Raw genomic sequence first — 20470 nt, 5'->3', positions numbered from 1 at the left:
CAGGAAGTTCGCACACAGACACACACACACACAGTCACACACACAGAGACACACTCACTTGCACACACTTACTGACACTCAGAGAGACAGATAGGCAGACAAGCGGGCAGACTGGCAGGCCACCTATGGCATAGACACGAATTTTGCTACGCTTTGATTTTCATGGCCAACAGCAGAGGCAACGGTAGTCGTCTCAGCGACAACAGCAGCAGCATCAGCAGCAGTAACAACAACAATAATAACAAGAACAACAACAACAACAACAACCTGTAAGTACAGCTTTTATTTTTTTTCAAATTGCATGCTCGCCCACGCAAAAAGGCAAATCTCGCTTGTTACTCAACACAAGTCTCTGATCCCAACAAATTACGCAGCTTTATGTTTTTAATGGCACATCCTTTCAACTAAAGCTCCAGCATTTCTATTTTAAAAATAATTTTTCATAATTTTCTATTTGATTTCAGACAATTGTCATTCTCAATTTTATCATAGTTTCATTTTTTTTTGTTTTTTTTTTTTTTTGTTGTTAAATTTGGACATGTAGATAAATTTTGTGGGCTGTTTCGTTTTTATTGCAACCATGGCCAGTAACAACAACTACCACTCACTCACTGTTGCTGTAGTAGTTGTTTGGTTTTTCACAACATTTTTCAGCGCTTTTCTTTGCCGCTGAAGCACAACCGACGCATTTGCAACTCCGCCACGAACTGTTCGTTATCCTTTCTCGACCGTTGCCACAAAAGTTCAAAAATGTGCCACTTCGTGTCGTCGTCCGCCGGTCGTCCCGACGTCCGGTCGTCGTTGCGCTCTCCACGCTGCTCTCTCGCCTGTCTTGCTCACGCATATTGCCAACATTTGTTATCAGTTGATTTGATTTCGCGTTAGGACAAGAGTCTGGTAAAGCCCTCGCACAATCTGCGTTCGCTTGTCCATGGCAAGAGGTTCTCACCTCACCTCACCACACCTCGCCTACCCGCTCACATTTGTTTACAGCTTGTGCGTGTGTGTGGCGGTTTCAAGGATGTGAGCATTTGAGAGCATAAATCCCGCTTCGTATTCACCACACTTGTCGGCTGGCGCTCTCACTCTCCCAGTCTCCCTCCCTCCATCTCTTTGTCTATGTTTTGCTATAACAGGCACTTTTTCTTATTTCACAGACACCTGTGGCAAAGCTTTTGCCGCCAGTGCTGTCAAATGAAGATTATTCTCCACATATACTTGTATGCAGTGTTGTCTTTGTTAGTGGGACTTTCAAGCATATTTGAGAACTCCTCATTATAAAATATGCTTTTAGTGACTAGCTTTATTTTATTATCGCTGTACTTTAAAGTTTGCAGTTGACTCTCCTTTTCGTGTTCTGTGTTTTAATTATAACGAATTCTACCATATAATCTCTAATCAAATCTAATCAATCCGCTAGTATTTTAAGGAGGAACATGCTCCTTACATTTAACTATACAGCAAACAATCAAAAGCATAGTTGATGAATAAAAACTTTATAAAATTAAGTACTTGCCTTTAAAATTCTTTTAATATTATTGCCTATTTTCCAACCTATTTCAACCGATTCTGGCTGCCAATTAAAACAAAAACGTGACATCAAAGTAGGCACTGACTTCAACGTATTTGTGTATTGAATGTGTTTCAGTTCACTTGAATGTATTTCTCAGTTGTCGGTGATCGTTTACTGCGAAAACAAGTATTTTTTCCAAATTTCCAAATTTAGAAAAAAAAAACCTGAAGCTCTTTATCGGGTATTACTAAAGGACGCATTTACATATCTGACGAACTAAATTTCTTCGTTCCAATAAGTTTAAATAGCAATGGACAACAACCAACAGTTAAAAGAGTGTCCGTATGATAAAATGCACCAGGTGCGGCCAGAAAGGTTTATAACGCACCTGGTGCGGTGTTGTCGCAGCCATCCCACAATTCAGGTGTGTTGTCCGCACAATGCGGCACACATTGTATCGCCTGGTGAGATGGACGAGCACTTAAAAGGTTGCGACTCGAAGGCGCTAAGCAAGTACATGATGGACCAACAAGTGCAGCAAAAGCCTGAGGAGCAACCGTACTTTGGCAAAGGGGAGAACTGGGACGATGATCCAGATGAGGGAACCTACGATCCCACCAGTCGTTGTGAGCAAGCATTAATAATACGAAAGCCAATAAACCTTACGTGGGCGCAACGTAAGCAGTTTCGCTTAAGTGAGCGTTCCCGTCACGAGAAACTGGAGAAGGAGAACGAGAAGGAGAAGAAAAAGGTGCTTTCCCAAAATTAAGTATGAAACGCCAATTGGACACACGGGTATTTATGAATTTGACACTTTCCGTTCTGATCGAGTTTAATTGTTAAACCATTAACAGATCGGATACTAACTCAGGCAATGCCCATCCTTTTAGATGCTGATACCGGTATGATAAAAAAGTATAACTCATTTCGTGCGTAATATCTCTGACTCGCATGCAGGTACCAACTTGGAAAGAAGTCTGACACGATACACATTGAATGGGCTAGAAGACTTTACATGTGTAGTACACAGACTGCTTACATCGCGGTTATGAAGCGATTAGATTAGATTAGCTATACTGGAAGCTATATACATGACACTTAATATTAATCAATGCTATGTTAACCCAATCACAATTAGTTTAATTTCTGGTCACAAGAAACAAAGCACAATAAAACAAAATATTAAACAATATAACACAATAAAACACGATATAACGCAATATAACACAATAAAACTCGATATAACGCAATATAACACAATATAAATATAACACAATAAAACTCTATATAACGCAATATAACACAATATAAATATAACACAATAAAACACGATGTAACGGAATATAACACAATATAAATATAACACAATAAAACACGATATAACGCAATAGAACAAAACCTAAGCCTAATTGAACTGAGCATTTTTGTGAATTGCAGAGTATTTATGTATTAAGCGCAGAAGTTGAAACAAGAGAGACTACCTATTAAAAGATTAACAGACGGGAAACATTAAATGACCCTTATTCATGCCAAGTGGGAAAGTACGAGTAATTGTCGGTTACAGTTGCAAAAATTGTGTTATCGATTGCTTAAAAAGCATTGCTCTGACCTCAACTCGATTATGTTGGTTGAGGTTAAAAACCTTCAACTTAGCAGAGTGGTATTGTATAAATAACGGAATTTGCCAACAACCACACACAGACACACATATACTGCCATCTTTCAATTACAAACCAAATTACACACACACACAAACACACAGACTGGCAGCTGGCAACCGGCAGAGGCAATGTCGTCGGGTCAGTTCTTCATTGCATTTTAGCCTCAATTACTCAAACAACAACCTGTTGGAATTTTTGCGCTTCTTTCCTTCGCACGTCAATTGAGTGCCCGCCCTTGTGTGTGTGAGTGTGTGTGTGTGAATGTGGGTGTGTATAAAATTTGTTACACGCTAAATGAACTCTTAAAAGCGTCCTGACATTTCACTTCTCCGTCGGCACTGCTGCCTTCCTTCAGCTTCAGCTGCCTAGTTTGTAGCTCCATCGTTGAGCGCTGGTCACGTTGCCTTTATTTATTTTTCAAATGCTTGCACACACACGCTTACACACAGCTTGTTGTGTTGACGTAATTTGCAGGTAATGTGTGTGTGTATGTTGTTATGTGCGCTATGCTTGAGCAGCGGAAGAAGCGACAATGCTGTTAAGGTTGCGCGTCCTTGGCCAGCCCCATCCCAGAGTATATGAGTGTACCCTACCGTGCTCCGAAGCCTTGCAAAGAGGTTGGTAGTTACTGGTTGCTTTCATGGTTTAATAAATTACTTCATTTTTTTGGGGGGGTATATACATTTTATTTATGCTTTCTGGCTGAGGGACAGCCCAACACCTCAGAGAACCGCACTTTGCCTCTAGGGACGACTAGAGGCAGGATGTGGGACGTTCTGGCTGAGGGCGGAAATAATTATCAAAAAGCGGATAATTACTATTCACAGTACTGCTGGGTCTATATGTACATATGTACACATAAATTGATATGTGCATGTATTGATTAATGGCATGGGTTGGTTGACTGAAGTGGTTGCCGTTGTCGCCAGCCTCGTCAATGCCTGTAATATGAGCCCCACTTTGTCTGGCTAAAATGACCAATCAACACCTACACACATACTACGAGTATATGGAATCCGCCACATATCCAATGCACATATGGGAAGAGAATCAATTTTATTTGACACGTTGCTGGCATTTTAATGAAAAATTAATTAAGTGCTGGTTATAAATTTCGTACGAGCACGATGTGAGTTATAGACAAGAGAAAAAAGAGGAACAATTTATATCCAACTTAAGCATCCGCACAAATTTCCTACACCCACTAATGCGATTCAAAGCGGAAATTACGCCTCGGCTTTCCATCTTGACGACCGCGAATTTTCACTTTACTGCTGCTGGCTTGATGCTGTTTTAACAATTTCCAGCGTCATGGCCGCTTTCCTTTTTCCGGAGAAAAGCCGCAAAATCAGCATGACTGCCTCCCTCCATCTACGAGTTCGTCTATGCCTGACAAATCATGTTTCAATTGACATTTCATAAAATTGTGTTAGCCCTAAGTGTTGGACGTTGATGCAATTAAGTGCGCGTCAGTGCTGCAATTGAAATGAATTGGAAAAAATCGAGTGAGAACCGCGTCACGCCTCTTCATAATAGGAGCAGACAGCTGCGAGCGGCCTACGACATCAGCCCCTCGTTGCGCAATATCGTGGACATGTCGAATTGCAGCAGCACTATCAAATAGGATGTGGCAGCGCTGACAGTCTGAAAAGGATACAAAAAAAAGCACACGAATCATTTAAGAGGAAAAATGCATGCAAAAATCAGTCAAAAGGAAGCTAAGAGCATTTCAAGAGCAGGCTTTAAAGGTCGTTTGTTTAAAAAATAAACTAACTAATTACAAGTACTCCCGAAATACGATCTAAAAAACTCGAAGATAATAGAATAAATGAATAGTAAACAGTGAAATATGATAAATTATGAATTATAGGAACTCCAAGATAATGTTTTATTTTACGAAATATGTTACATAATTTTATTAATTTATTGGTTCGTGAGCTAAGCATTTTTGACATAAAAGTATACACAATAACAAGTTGTAAGGTGTATCAAGAAAGTGATTTCCTATTTCATTTATTTCGATTCGTTTTAGACGCTTACCGAGAATATGAATGTGTAGTCCAAGGCGAACAGTCCCATGCCATTGAAATGAAAAAAGCCCTCCCAGTGCAGAAATTGCAGTGTAAACGATTTCATTTTGTTGTAGAACAAATCGTTGCTCAACATGAAGGCCGGCTTCTTCTGCATTATCTCGTGGACAATCATGGCGGATTGTTTGGAATGATTGTTGGCGTTGCAGCAGAGGCGCAGGACTATGTAGGCCACCAGCATGGTGACGCCGGTCCAAACGCAATACATGTAGGTGATGTAGTCGAGCAGCCTGTCCTTGCCACTAACAATAAAATTGACTTTGGTCTCGAGGAATATGCCAAAAATGCTGATCACGAAACAAGCAGCCATATAGGGCACACATTGTGGGCCAAACTCGCCGTTGGTCACAACACTGAGCGATAGAATCTTATCGTGCAGCTTAAACAGATCCGGCAAATTCGATTCCGAAGTGTTGCTATAATGGCAAACTTTAATTTCAATACTTTAAGAATAATGACAGTTCTGCTGCTTGCCCTGTATCCTCGGCCATTGTAGCATCATCATAGTCAAAATCCTCATCGTCCTCATCAGAGCTTGTCTCCGACTCTGCTTTGTCCTTTTGTTTATCCTTTTTTGCCACTTGACGTTTCATTTCATCGGCCAACTTGGTGTCTCCATTGGCATTTGTGGCCTCCCTAGTGTCCTGCTTTTCGCCATTGCTCTCAATATCGAAAACGGTCAATGGCGCTTGCTTGTGGCGCGCCTCCTGATTAATTTTCTCAAACAGCGTGTTTATTTGTGAAAAACGCTCCGATATGACAGACACATGATAGATGAATTCACCCTGTATTACGCTGCCAGCCAGGAAGGGGAAACTGGTGACCATCAGCGATACAAACGAGAACTGACCAAAGATGCTGCAAGCAAACAATTTAATAAGTAACCAGAATAAGTGAATGGATTTAATAAGCCTGTTGCGGCCATAAGCGCATTTAATTAATAAATTTGAATTTAAACAATAACCAACTGCCAATTATTGTAACTAGTATTAATATCATTGTGAATTATCCACTTTCCATACTGAATTAATCAATGAATGAATTAGATATATGTAAGTAGAATAAGCTTTAGAGTACATACGTATTCTAATTTGAGCGTGCAACGCGTGCAGTCAATTAAATGAAGAATCAAAATAGGATCCAAATACACAGCTAGCTGAAGATTTGGGCGGAAACAAAGCCCTTCCATCGAGTGGAAAGCAAACTATGCCGGATTAGCTCAACTAAATACTCCTTAATTACATTACAAAGCAACATGTAATTTCTTGTGAATTCGATTTCTATTTCCTTGTGTAATCGATTTTCTAGTTTATTTAAAGTCATTCAAAAACCAACTGAAAGTTTCTTTTCAAAAATCGTAGCAGGCAGCGAATTTGTGTATTCGAGTTTCTAGTGTATTTAAAATCATTCGCTAGCTGGAAGTTGCGACAGTCGTGTGTGTTTTTTTTTTAAATCGAAAAATCAACTAAAAGTTTCTTTTCAAAAATCGTAGCAGGCAGCGAATTTGTGTATTCGAGTTTCTAGTGTATTTAAAATCATTCGCTAGCTGGAAGTTGCGACAGTCGTGTGTTTTTTGTTTTAAATCGAAAAACCAACTAAAAGTATCTTTTCAAAAATCGTAGCAGGCAGCGAATTTGTGTATTCGAGTTTCTAGTGTATTTAAAATCATTCGCTAGCTGGAAGTTGCGACAGTCGTGTGTTTTTTTGGAAAATCGAAGAATCAACTAAAATATTCTTCGCTAGCTGATTTTTTATTCGATTGTCTCACTAATCGATTTTCAAACTAATCGAAAAATCAACTTAAAACGATTAGAATTAACTGTGCTCCAAATTAAATAGATCACTTGCGATCTCTTGTATTGTTGGTCACTATTCGCTGTTGGTGCCTTAAAGCCGTTAAAGCCTAAAGTAAGTTGTCGAGTTGCAACGCAAGGCTCAAATCTCAATATTAATCTTCTTTTGAACTAGTATGAGCTCCTTAAAGACCTGCCCATTTGACAAAAACCACATATTACAAGCGGAACGCTTCATTGTTCACTTGGTTCGATGCCAACGCAATCATCCCAATGTTCAGGTACGCTGCCCACACAACGAGGGACACATTATACCGCCGGGTGAGATGGAAACGCACCTCAATGTGTGCGATACGAGGGCGCTAAGCGAGCTCAAGGATCAACAAATGGTCCAAAAGCCAGTAGAGCAGCCCCTATTGCCAGTCGGCGAATCGTGGGATGATGACCCAGATGTTGGAACCTACGATCCCAACAATTATTGCGAGCAGAATCTGGTGATACGCCAGCCAGTTAACCTTACGAAGGCTCAGCGCAAGCAGTTCCGCTTAAAAGAACGTGAGCGTCTCGAGAAAATGGACAACTCAACCAGTGATGGTTCTAAGCCTTAATCTTCTTAAGCTTGGCATACACTCATATAATGATTTCGAACACATTCCGAAAATACTTTACAGAACATTGAGTTTCATGAAAAGGTTTGTGTTGCAGAGACAATGATTTCTTATTTTATAATGAATGTTTCTGCTTCAGAAACTATACACGTGAATAATGAACCACCAAGGAGTTGGCTCTTAAACTAATATATATCTCTAAAAGAAGTAGCTAGGTAAGTCTCTGTGCCTCAGACATTTTGTTTAAAGTGCACTTTTTAACCATTCTTACCAAACAATTACTATATATCAGAATCTTTCAGCAGACCCATTGCGTCAACACTTTATTGGCCGAAGTGTTTGTTTCAACATATTCCGGATACACACAAGAAAACACAGAAAATCACTCAAATGTTCAGCGATAAAGCTAAAGAGCTACCATTACAGATTTTTATTTATACATGAGTATTGGAATTCACTTAATTCTTTTACCGTTTAAACAACATTTTAAGAATTTAAATAAATATCCCATTCTATGGCGATTTTTTTATTAATTAAGCATGGGAAAACATGGGAAAATCGCAGTAAGTAAAAATTGTTCGATCTCTGAATCCATTCCTATAAATCGCAACTAGATATGGATCATTGCTGTGAATCAAAAATAAATTGGGAAACATGCCCAAAAGCACTAGCTTCAAATGCTATTAAAGGATATGAAATGAAGTTCGATTTATTTGATCAAGGAAAATGGGTCTTTAATCAGCGATTTGCATAGAATCCATCCACACTTTTAGACAAGATTAAATATAAACGCTATTCGAATAATTTAATGATAGCATGCTTATTAAATGCTTTAGCTTTATTTGAAAATGCGTTAATCAAAATAGTACTGATCGATAGTGGGCAATGGAAAAAAGGCTAGTTATACTCTGTACATGAAATGTACAAGAGTATATTAGGTTTGCGGGAGCTGAAAAATGTAACAGGCAGAAGGAGGCGTGGCAGACCCCACAAAGTATATATATTCTTGATCAGCATGACGAGACGAGTCGATCTAGCCCTGTCTGTCTGTCTGTCCGTCTGTCCGTCTGTCCGTCTGTCCGTCTGTCCGTCTGTCCGTCTGTCCGTCCGTATGAACACCTGGATCTCAGAGACTATAAGAGATAGAGACACCAAATTTTGCACGAAGATGCGTTATGTGTGTATTCTATACGAGTTTGTTTTATTTTTTTGATTTTCCCCCCCACTTCCCCCCTATGGGGGTTTTCCCGATTTTCCATTCGTATAATCGCCTATATCTCGGAGACTATAAGACCTAGGAACACCAAATTTTAGTCCCAGATGCCTTATGTGAATACGCAGAAAATGTATATTTTGGAATTCCCCTCCCTCCCCCCTCTACCCCGCAAATCGTAACTCCCGTAATTCTTGGAATTTCGAACTAAAATTTTGGAAATACCCCCAGTTAGTTATTATGTGTCCGTATGCCAAATTTCATTATGATAGACCGATTTAACAAGAAGTTATAGCCATAAATATATTTGCTGATGCAGCGCTGCTGCAGCGCTGCTCAAGCGCTGCCCGCGGCTGTTGTTGATGTTGCTGTTTGGTTGACTGCGAAAATGCTTACACAGACACGAATAGATGCGCATAGGCATACATACACTCACACAAACGCAATTGCTATGTAAATGTGCAATTATACACCCTTTACGTGAGTTCGAATACCGAGAGAGGTAAAATCGATCAAATTTTTTTTTTTATTTTCTTAATTTTTTTTATTTTCTATAATTATTGTAAACATATGTACAGAGTATTTCGAAGTCGGGACACCCGACTTTAGCTTTTTTACTTGTTTTTAATGTGCAGTTTACTTTTGAAGGATACTGCTTGAATGTGTCAGATCAAGAAAACTTGTTGCTCGCTAATATTTTCACAAAACAAAGCCAAATACTTGTATGAAGCAGCTAACAATTCACAGCATTTTCTAAATTCTGTCTGGTGTATATATGTATTCAAATATATATATATGGAAGTATGAACCTTACCCGAACATTTCCTTCGTATCATAGTAGAGCGCAAAGCTGAAGACCCCAAACACAAGCAGCCAGGTGAAATGATAGGCCACACTGTGCTTGACCACGGTGACGCGTACCTTGTCCAGTTCGGCGACCCGGCGGCACTTTAGTATGATGGCGTCGATCTCCTGAAGTCGCTCATTGAACTCCAAAAAGAAGAACTTCCGGCGATACAGGCTGCACAGTGTGATGGTGACGTAGAGGAAGGCTCCCAAATGCATGAATAGCTTGTTGCTCAGATTGCAGACACTGTTGCAGGTCGACAAATAGGGCAGACCGTAGAGGTTCAGGAAGTTAATGGTAGTATAGCAGGCCAGATAGAAGCACGGCACAATAACCATCATGGCATAGTCTATGGCGTTGGTTGACTTGGCCGTTTGACGGTTTAAGGGTATGAGACCGATGGCCTACAAATATGGACAGCAACAGTAAACGAGAGCTAATAGAACTACAATTCTCCCTCACCATTGAAAACCAGTTCATTATTTGTATCATTTTGACTCTCGATTTTAGCTCTCGATTTTCTGCCGCTCCAACAACCTGGCACTTGTCACGTTACGCGTCAAACTGAAATCCCTTGGCCTAACTATGTACACACGCCTAAAAAGGGTTAATATTTGTTGAACCTAATGTGGATGTTGCTGTTGTTGTTGTTGTTGTTATTATTGTTGCTTTTGTTGGCATATTGAAAATGGTTTCATTGTGCCGACAGTTAAGCTCGTAATGCGCATATGTTTAAGATAAATATCTTCGGAGTTCTGCGCCCCATAAAAGCCGATAGTCAATGCTTTTAGTTTTATTAAATGTCAGCCGTGTGTACACTGAGAGAACTGCGTTGGTCGATCCTTGTTGAGGATATTACTTTCTTTTGGGAGCCCATATAAAAGCATAGAATGGAACAAAAATTTCAACAAAATTCCCCAATGAGGACTAATTTAATTTTGTTGGCGAGCCTTTGCGCCATAAAGCGGCCATATTTGAATCCAATGGCATTACAAATCATGCGTAATTATACAATTTTATTACGCACATTAGACGCTCTGATAGGTGGATGGTTACAATGAAGCTCGTTGTCTGCAGATAGTAAGTGTTTGTTGCATAACATTTTACTTGCTAATTAAACAATTATTACTTAATGCGTTCAGGCTGGCATTCCAAGGAAATTGCCAAGCACTGGCTGCAGTGGTTGTGGGGAAGAACCAATTAAAACCAGAGCCCCTAACAAAATTAGCTGGGCATATAAAACAAAGACAATAACATAACTAAGCTAGACGAAGACGAAGGCTAAGGCGATGCCAACAACATGATGATAAAATGAAAATTTCCCTTGATGCTTCAAATGCTAAGCCTTGCTGCTGAGAGTTACAACTAAATACATGGATGGTGGGGTATATACATGAACATGTACATGTACGTGCATATATGTACGTTTGTATGTGTGTGTGTGTGTGTGCTTGGGTTTAAGGTGTTGCGTACGTTAGTTTAGTTAATAATTGAGTTTGTAACTGAGGCACGCACAAGTATGTACAAGTTGGCAAACAAACGGCGTTGAGGCTTATGCGAACTTACGTATACATATATACTTGTAGCACGTTTATATACTTAGTATGTATACACATATGTATATGTTTACACCCACACACACATATATAAGTATGTTCATAGAACTAATGAAATGGCGTCTGGTAATATTTGCCAAGGGAACGCAGTCCCAGCCTTGGTTGCTGAAGCTGAGAAACAAAAAGCAGAAGCATCTGCCGATCTTACATTCACAGTAAACCATGAATTGCAAAAAATTTTCCATTAAAAAAATAATAGTAAATAATATATTTGCTATTCGATTTTGTGACATTTTCACGCGCTTCACACTGACTATATACTAGGGAAAAGCTGTTAAAAAAGCTGTAAAATCACAACTAGCTCCAATTTTAAATCACAGTTAGGGTTTGTTCCCACACAGTTCTAGTAGCGGCAACAAAAGCCAACTATCATTGAGCTTGAAGTGTCTTTAAATTTGGCCCGAAAGCAGCCGAGCATATAATTTAACATGTGTATTAGTGAGGCGCCTCTCAACTGGTTTCGCTTTCGGCGATTGTAATAAACACGCCCTTCTCTCTACTCTGATAGATAGCAGACGCAGCACCTTCGTCTTGTTCCCTTTGCTGGGTAGCTTTATGGCCAACTCGCTTTTTATTCGCCCCCACTGGCGGTATCAATAAAATAGCGCTCATAAACTGAAACCAAAATGGGCTTGCAGTGCGTACAAATAGCGGAAATCTGCTGCCCACGCCCCTCGACCCCTGAGATGCACACACAGCTTGCTGTATTTATACTTATGTCCTTAACATATACATTCAAACATATCCTCATACTCTGCCACTCAATCATGTGGCATACTTTCGAGTGCTCGGCGTCCACCCTCGCCATTTTCCTTTCTTTTCGTTTTTTCCTTTTTGTTTTTCGTGTGTTGCGTCATAATGAGTTTGTTTGCTCAAGATTTCGCACAAAGATTTGCTTAAATGTTTTTCTCCTTTTCCACAGCAGCTGCAAAGGCAAGCAATGCGGCCTATTCCCTGAAGTTTGGGGCACTAGCTGCCAACAAAAACCGCCTGCTCCTACGGGCAGTTATAAAGCCGCATTACCCAATGAGAGGGCTGTTCAATGGGTTGACGAATGCATTGGATGCATTTTCTTTTAATATTTGACTAACTTAAACATTATATGTGGGGTGCTGTTTATTAGCTGAGTTCATATTTAAAAAAGAATACAAATAATACGAGCTTTGCAATTACAAAAGGTATTCAAAATCATTAAATTGCGCTGTTCTGCGACTCAAGGCGAACTCATCTACGCGTAGTTGATAGAGGGTCTGTCTCTTCTCATCGATTGATACAAATGCTGCTCGTCACAGCCTTATGTTGCACTTCTTGAAGCCGTTCTTGTCGCCTCCAATCATTTGTTTGCTGAATTCCATGCCCGCCGATCATCTCATCATTTTTCGCCTTCGTTATTTTGTAGCTTTGAATCTCTTCTCCTTTAAAATTTTTATATTATTAACTGGTTATTGGCCTTTGTTTTACGATCGAATCCAAATGTATCAAACTGTTTAGAAGGTTTAATGGTTCTTTTATCTTTTATTTACAAAACAATTAAAAGGTCAATAGCAAATATATGCTGTTATATTAATTATTCTATTATTAATACTTATTAATTGTACCGTATATTTTTTCTAGAAACGTTCCTAAATCATTTGAAATAATCGAAATGTTTTTTATTTGGCGGATTGTAATTTTACAGGCGTCTTTTATATTCGTAAACTTTTTCAAAGTATTTCAAATAGAATACAAAATTTTATCTATGCTGGTTAGTAGGGAATAATGTGAGGAAATTGAGAAGGGAGGTCATCGTCAGCTTTGCCTTTCAACTTTTCAACCATGCCTCGTGGCAAGAACAGCCATTTGGCAATCCAAGCTAATGCACTACTCTTTATCGCCTCTACTTTCTGTGCCTTTTCAGCGTTTCCCGCTCGCATTGAGCTGTGAGCCAAGTGGCAAGTAAATAAGCAACATACCGATAAGTTTGTCTAGCTACTTGTAAGTATTTTGGTCTTGGCCCGTAAACGGTTTCATTTCATTTGCCTAATAATTTGTTGTTGTTGTTGTGCGTCTTAAAGGCTTCAGCACGTACAGTTGACTTAGGGTTCATTAATGCTATCTCTTTGCCATTGCCTGTGCTGGCTGGCTGCGGCCAAAATAAAGTGAAAAAGTTCATTGGCTGGCACAAAGCTTAAGTGGCGCATAATTAGTTGAATGGCGTGCGGTTCTTCTTGTCCATGTCGTGCTGCAAATTGTAGCTTTAAAGTGGCTGGATGGTCTATTACATAAATAATTTATTAAAATTCATTCATAACCGCGGCGCGTCTCTTTTGGCCGAAACGCATTTGGCCACGTGTGCTGGCAATGCGAGAGCGCCGGCTGAAGCTTTTCACCACACTCACCAACACACACACACATTAACATACATATGCACACACACACACACACACACACACACACAAACATATATGAATATGGCGGGGGCGACAACTTTGTGTAAACATTTTCCACTGTTCTGCGAGTCGCGCGTGTTGAGTTCTCCACCTTATTTGTTGTTGTGTGCTTTGCAACTCGTCTAAAGCATTACAGCGCCTTCGATGGCCACTGAATGCATGAAATGTCAAATGCCAAGGCAAGTTGGTGCCTGATGCTGTTAAAGGGCTTTGGCTTCCTCCACATCGATAGAAATGGTAATTGAACATTCAAGATGCGTTGCTGATTTCGCAAATCAGTTTTAGTGACCACAAGACTGCATTACAGTGAATTATTTAATTAAATTAATGGAAAGGTTGGAAAATAATAAAGAACTAATTATTACTTACTACTGATTTGGAAAGCTTGCATAGCTTGCAGCAAACGAGTCTGTTGGATCTTTTTGCAAGTTGGCAGTTAGAAAGAATTATAATCAGTGAAGGCGATCTTGATTTAGAAAGGAACTTAATTGTTGGACTTGGTTGGTTAAAGACCCTCTCCTGACCTGAGATCACATTTGCTTTGAAATGTACGAATGCCTTCTGTGTGGAATTAGAATTCATGACACAATACTTCAGGGATGAGAGCCAGCCTTGTCGAGCAATCTCCACAAACAGTGACAACTGCGTGTGCACACGCTTCGAATGTATCGCATGTAGTCCATTAGCAGCAGTTGTGTTTCATATTAATGCCAAAGGTACATACATATGTACCTACACATGTAGAAGCACACGTAAAGCGCTACGTGCTGAAATTTGAGCGGCCACCATGCACGACAAACGCATCTGTGACTTGTCGCTGCCGGACCAGACATCAATGGCTGCCTGGCTGGCTAGCTGGCAGTGTGCGGAACAGGCTATTTCCGTTTGTGGGTGCGGAGCGTGATGTGAACTGGAATGTGGACGATATGAGCAATTAAGGCGAAAGCTATAGCTATGGCTAAACCAAAAGCAAAAGAGCATCGCAGATGCGCTGCAAAACTGCATTGGAAACTAAAAATAACTTTAAGCGCGCTGCCTAAAAGTATGCTGCAATTTTTTTGAAATATAATAAATCAGCGCCTTTGTTGTTCGCTGCTACTGCTGTTGTTGTTGCTGTTGTTTTTGGTGTTTTTGTTGTTGCTACATTGTGGCTGACTGGCGCCCAATCCATAATCGATTGTTGTTGATATAAAACAAAGCAAAAACTGAACGTTCAATACAAATTCGCTTGTAGTCGTGGGCTTAACGTTAAACGCAACAGACGTGCGTGAAATTTTCGAATACGAGTACCGTTGATCGTTGATAAAAGTGCATGCCTTTAAGGCTGATAAGAAATAAATAAGAAACAACCGAACATGTCAACAATAAATAAACAAAATAAAAACAAAAGTGATGCAGCACATTTGCTGCAGAAGTGCAATGCCATGCCAGCAAGGGCTAACAATGAAGACGAGGATGATGATGATGATTATGAGTTGGATGCCAACGTCACGCTAACACCTAGAACTACCTCATCCACATCCTCATCCTCATCCTCGGTCTGCTCGGCAGCCTCATCACCAACATCCACAACAATGCCCGCAGCTGCGCCACTTTGTAAAATTTTCATTGATGATTTGACAGAGCGTCGACGTTTATGGCGTGTGCCCTGGTTCATTTTCCTAATGTGCTTTCTTCAGGTACTACTCGTAGCGTGCAGTTGCTCCAATTGTTGTGAATGCTGCAACATGGCGTATGAGTGATCTGCTTGCGCTATATTACTTTCATTTCGTCTGTCTGTCTGCCTGGCTATGAGCGTGTGCCTGTTTTCTGTGTCTGTTCTTTGTTTCTGCCTTTTTCTCAACGCTGTTCACTTCCATTTCGTGCGCATTTTACCTTCTTCATATCAGTGGTAATGGCAAGAAAACAAAAAATAACTCATACAAGTATGCTGAAAATTGAACAGTTTTACAGCATTTATTTGCCAAATTGAATTTTTTGCTGTTGCAACATTAATTAATTACTACTTTTTGTGTGTGAGAAAGTCCTATTTATTTCACAATCCATTATTTCCAGCAGGCACTCTATCTTAGTAATAATAATTATAAAGCAAATAATTGCTTAGCAATAAATATTGCTTGTTGAAAAAGGTATCTATTCAAAATTATGCTTAATATGAGACATCTATTATGTTAGTTTTGTCTCAAGATCTTTTTTATCTGCATTTCTAATTACAAGTATCTGCAATTAATGAAGACAATTCCTTGGCGAACAGCAAGCACCTGGTTGTTTATTTATAAAACTGAATCACAGAGTGATTAACTTGGCAATCAAAGCCAACTTACAACTTACAATTGATGTAAACAAAAAGTATTTAAAAATGTTAATTGAGAAATAAGATCACTTATGGCTTATTGCAGTCTAGAATGGTTCACCTATTCCTATAACATTATTCGTCACCGGCGAGGCAATGCATTTTATATATAAGTTGTTTATCACGGAGCACTTATCAAACTTCTACATAAATACAACTAATTTACTTTCTTAGCAACACACACAATTAGTTTCCGTTGCATTACAATTAATCATTTCATACATACATTAGTCATCTTTCCCATATTTCTGCTCCATTTGATTCACTTGCTGTACAAACATAAGTTCTTGTTGCGGTTAATAACGCATTTGTTTATGTTTCAGACTTCATACACATATAGTATATGCTATGTATATATATTTGTGTATAATAATGCTGTGATTCCATGCATGTTTGCTTGCTGTTGCTGCTGTTTTCTGGCATTGGATTTATATTTTTTTGTTCAACTTTATGCACACAAAGAGATTTTTATTTTTAGCACTCATTGCTGTTGTGGGTCGTAAATTGTTGGGGGGTTTTCCATCGAGTAAAGTGCCGTAGCTTATCATTCGAGAATTTGGCAACAAGTTGAACATTGATTTGTAATAATAATTCAACTTATTGTAGGCTATATTACAAACGACAACGCTCATAAAACCTCTTTATATCCATGTGATTGAATTCAAATATTTGAAGCAGTTTGTATTGTGGTTTTGGTTGCTTTGCTTTGAATGGCAACTTATATTTATGAAGCATGCAAATGAATTTTTTGTTAATTTTCTAATAAAACAAATATAATTTGATTGCCAAAAAACGTTTAATGAACTTTATTTTGTTCCACTTAGTGTTCTTTTTTTTATAGTTGCAACAAATAGCTTTCATTTACACGCTAATTTTTAACCCATTTTTAGAATATTTGAAATATTTAACTCACATTAATGCCAAAAAATAATTATTAGAATATTCTTTTGATTTTTGTTTTATTCTAAGCATTAGGGCTTACTCTTTAGGTCAATTTCCAAAAATAAAATATAAGTTGAAAACTAAACAACCAATGTTGTTAATCCATTCATCTGCTAGCTCTTAATAACTTTTCCTCACTAAATAATATCTGTTGCTTACATATTTGAAATGTTGAAGCATACGCACAATAATGTCATTAAAATAATTGTCAACCCACAAAACCATATTCATTACGGGGCTAAAAATGTTTATTGCACAATCTCTGAGCCCAAGTTGTTGCCATTTTAGAGCAGCAGCGGCAACATAAGCAGTTGCTGTTGCCACCAAATGTTGCAACTGGCATTTGTCATATTTGGTGCGATGCATGCCAACTTGTCGCTGCTATTGCACCGATTTGGTGTTTGCATTATCACTATGCACGTTGTTGTTGTTGTTGTTTTTTCTGGTGCTATAGTGTCACCGCCTCGCCTGTGGTGACAGCCTCAACCGCCATGCCACACTGCGGTTGCTGTCATCTGTGGCGTTCATCGTGAGGCGCAATTAAATCTCACACTTTGCCGCTGAGCGAAAGTGACAGATTGCTGTGTGTTTGTGACTGTCCCAGTGACTGTGCCTGTGACTGTGTGTGTTAATTGGGTCTGTCGTTTAAGGTCAGTGCGCAGCAGCGCATCCATTACCTGCATTCTATAAAAAACGTCCGCTCTACACTATTTTTACAGATTACGCTGCACTTTTTTGCCTCCAAAGACTTGTGGGCCAAATTGATCTTCAAGCCGCAATTAAAGCGCGAGTATTGGCGTTTCCTCAGCTACATGCTCGTGCACTCCGATCAATGGCATTTGTGGATGAATGTGATTCTACAGGTGAGTGGGTCACCGACAGCTCATTGCTCTATTGCACTCAATTAAGAGTGCGCAACAACTCTTTGAAAAGCACTACAGCGAATTGATGGGCGTGCGATATTGATGCCGCAAGTAAGCGAATAAGGTTGCCAAATTAATCAGCTCTTTGGGATCAATCAAAAATCGAAAAAAGATATTTCGTGTTTCTAATCAAACAGCAGCTATAAAGCTCTTACTTTGGCACACTTTTATTTTATTAAAGCAACCCAAAGGTGAATACAACTTATAGAAAAGTGTAAGGTGCTAAGACAAATAATCTTAAGTGGAAGTGTGTGAGATTTGTCTTTTGGAAAATATTTAACACTAACAGCAAGTCTTACAAAATATAAGCAATGCTTATTAAGAAAACAATTTTAAAATAAAAGGGAAAAATGTAGTAAAAGGTAATTGAATTTATAGTAATATCTACAATATAGGCTGAAGGTTACATTTCAAATTTCATTTAGATCATGAATTTCGTATTCATTCACAAGACCCATAGCATCAAATGTTAAGTGTTAAATTATAAAATTATTTCTGGAAAATATTTAGTACTGACAAGAAGACTTACAAGACTTACAAACAATTTAAAAATAAAAGAGAACAATGTAGACAATTGCGTTTAACATCTATAATATAAACTCACGGTTTAATTTCACTTTTCGTTTAGATTTTGAATACAATACAAGCCCCATAGCTTCAAATGTTAAATGTAAAAAGGTATTTATAAAGTTATTTCAGGACTGTCGATTAAAATACTTTATTTTTTTATTTATTTTTCTTGAAAGCTGCTTTCCATTGCCATTGGTAGTAAACATTTTAGACACAACTGGCTTTCGTTTGAGAAGTTTACAATTGGAATTATGTTGTAGAAATCGTTCTTGATTTAAAGCACATATTAATCCCGATTTGGAGGTTCTTTAATGTTTTATTCGTAATGTAAAGTTATCCAAATCTTATTTTTTCAACCACAATTTAAATTCATAGATCTAAGAATCCCATTTTTGAAACTAAGCCATTCTTTGTTATCAAAATGCTATTTTATATTTAGAAAAGTATGTTTTAAGAGCATCAGTGTATTGCATTGCAACGATCTCCGTTTTGTTTACATATCCAATTGATTTATTTATGTGTTTTTTCAACTCTGATTCTTTCCTATAAACTATTAATTGCATTTTGTGTAAAAATAAGTTGCACAGTGTTGCCTTCTTTGTTATCGAAATGACATTTTATATTTAGAAGCGGTTATTGGGAGAGCACGTGGCATGGATCTGCGTTTTATTTACATATCCAATTTGTTTTCTTTGTCTCTGTCAGTGCTTTATTGGCATCTGCCTGGAGCTGGAGCACGGTCAGTGGCGTCTGGTGTTCGTTTATGTGTCGGGCGGCGTTTGCGGTTCATTGGCCAGCGGTTGGCTGAAGCCGCATATGCCGGTCGTGGGGGCCTCTGGAGGCGTCTATGCCATGCTGCTGAGCCATATACCGCACCTGGTTAAGGTCAGTCGCGCGCACCAATGCATGCAAACCGCAATTTAATTTTGTAATTAAATTCTTTTCTCGTGTTTTATTTTGTTTTCCTCTCTTTAGAATTTCTCGCAATTGACGCATCGCTATGTGCGGATAGCTGCCTTTGTACTCTTGTGCTTGGGCGATGTGTGCCACACAATATTTCATGTTCTCGTTAAGCACAATCTGGAGCCGCGCATCAGTCTGGAGGCGCATGTGGCGGGGGGCGTGGCGGGCCTGGTTTGTGGCTTCATCGTTTATCGCCGGTTGCGGCGACCACCCCGGTGCTGCTGGCAGACCGGCAACAATAATTGCCTCTGAATGTAATTCGATTGCTAGCTAATTAAAAATCCAACCAATTTAGATATTAAATTAGTTTTTTAACATGAACAATAAATGGCGAATCACTTGAAATTCAATCCAAGTCGCGCGTTCGTTGTTTGCTCAGCGGAAAACGCTTGTGTTGGGATTTATTTTTTGGGCGGCTCATGTAACATTTATGGTTAACGCTTTTGCATTTCCCTTTTTTATGTTTTTGGCTGTCGTGCGTTTTGCATAAAATATTTATACATATATATTTATGATTTATCCCCCTCCTCAATTATAGGCGCCGTTATCTCTCTTTTTACACCTATGCGAGTTGTATTGGTTTTTTATGCTCGATTCATAAATAAATAATTTTATGCGCTCGTGCACACTCAGCTAATTGGCCAATAAAGTTGACTGTGGATTGTGCTGCAATATTGATGACTGCAATTTGTAATACGCTTTTAAATGTCTACATTCCGCATTACTCATGAAATATTTGCACTACGGCTCAGTTTTTTGCAGCTGGTAGTTAGACTTTTAAAGTGTTTTTTTTTTTTGTTTTTAAATCAGACTAAATTGCATTTGTTAAGAAGGATTGACATAGAGGCTCCTCAGCAATCAGGTTTAGTTTAGCTTAGTGAAGACACGATATTTAAAAACTTCCAAAATAAAATGTCCAGTGTGGTCCTTTAATGGAAATTCACCAAGG

General features: G+C 38.9%; 5 protein-coding genes across 5 annotated transcripts in view; 3 read left to right on the top strand and 2 right to left on the bottom strand.

Moving 5' to 3' along the window:
* Positions 1–623, bottom strand: part of LOC115631134 (probable G-protein coupled receptor CG31760) — a 41294-nt gene extending 40671 nt beyond the window's left edge. Inside the window, exon 1 of the mRNA XM_030527802.1 lies at positions 613–623. The gene's annotated coding sequence lies outside the window, so the exon portion shown is untranslated. The remainder of the gene's footprint in view (positions 1–612) is intronic.
* A 1050-nt stretch (positions 624–1673) lies between these two features.
* LOC115631869 (gametocyte-specific factor 1 homolog) lies at positions 1674–2744 on the top strand. The gene is made up of 3 exons (XM_030528717.1): positions 1674–2308; positions 2368–2415; positions 2471–2744. The coding sequence occupies exon 1, from the start codon at positions 1824–1826 to the stop codon at positions 2280–2282; it is 459 nt and encodes a 152-aa protein (XP_030384577.1). The 5' UTR covers positions 1674–1823; the 3' UTR covers positions 2283–2308; positions 2368–2415; positions 2471–2744.
* A 1987-nt stretch (positions 2745–4731) lies between these two features.
* Positions 4732–10217, bottom strand: LOC115631849 (gustatory and pheromone receptor 33a). The gene is made up of 5 exons (XM_030528693.1): positions 10188–10217; positions 9693–10129; positions 5739–6122; positions 5215–5680; positions 4732–4818 (listed from the first exon to the last, which is right to left on the bottom strand). The coding sequence occupies exons 1-5, from the start codon at positions 10215–10217 to the stop codon at positions 4732–4734; spliced, it is 1404 nt and encodes a 467-aa protein (XP_030384553.1).
* LOC115631850 (gametocyte-specific factor 1-like) lies at positions 6868–8198 on the top strand. The gene is made up of 4 exons (XM_030528694.1): positions 6868–7172; positions 7233–7749; positions 7805–7880; positions 7971–8198. Exon 2 carries the CDS (start codon positions 7234–7236, stop codon positions 7663–7665), a length of 432 nt encoding a protein of 143 aa, XP_030384554.1. The 5' UTR covers positions 6868–7172; position 7233; the 3' UTR covers positions 7666–7749; positions 7805–7880; positions 7971–8198.
* A 4908-nt stretch (positions 10218–15125) lies between the features above and the next one.
* Positions 15126–19773, top strand: LOC115631352 (protein rhomboid). Its single transcript, XM_030528068.1, has 4 exons — positions 15126–15449; positions 17785–17928; positions 19264–19443; positions 19534–19773. The coding sequence occupies exons 1-4, from the start codon at positions 15126–15128 to the stop codon at positions 19771–19773; spliced, it is 888 nt and encodes a 295-aa protein (XP_030383928.1).
* The last annotated feature ends 697 nt before the right edge of the window (positions 19774–20470 follow it).

Source organism: Scaptodrosophila lebanonensis, unplaced genomic scaffold (assembly GCF_003285725.1).
Source record: "Scaptodrosophila lebanonensis strain 11010-0011.00,11010-0021.00 unplaced genomic scaffold, SlebRS2 tig00001412-arrow-pilon, whole genome shotgun sequence".
Classification (NCBI taxonomy): domain Eukaryota; kingdom Metazoa; phylum Arthropoda; class Insecta; order Diptera; family Drosophilidae; genus Scaptodrosophila; species Scaptodrosophila lebanonensis.
Note: the sequence above shows the minus strand (reverse complement) of the source record. Positions and strands in the feature narration are given on the sequence as shown.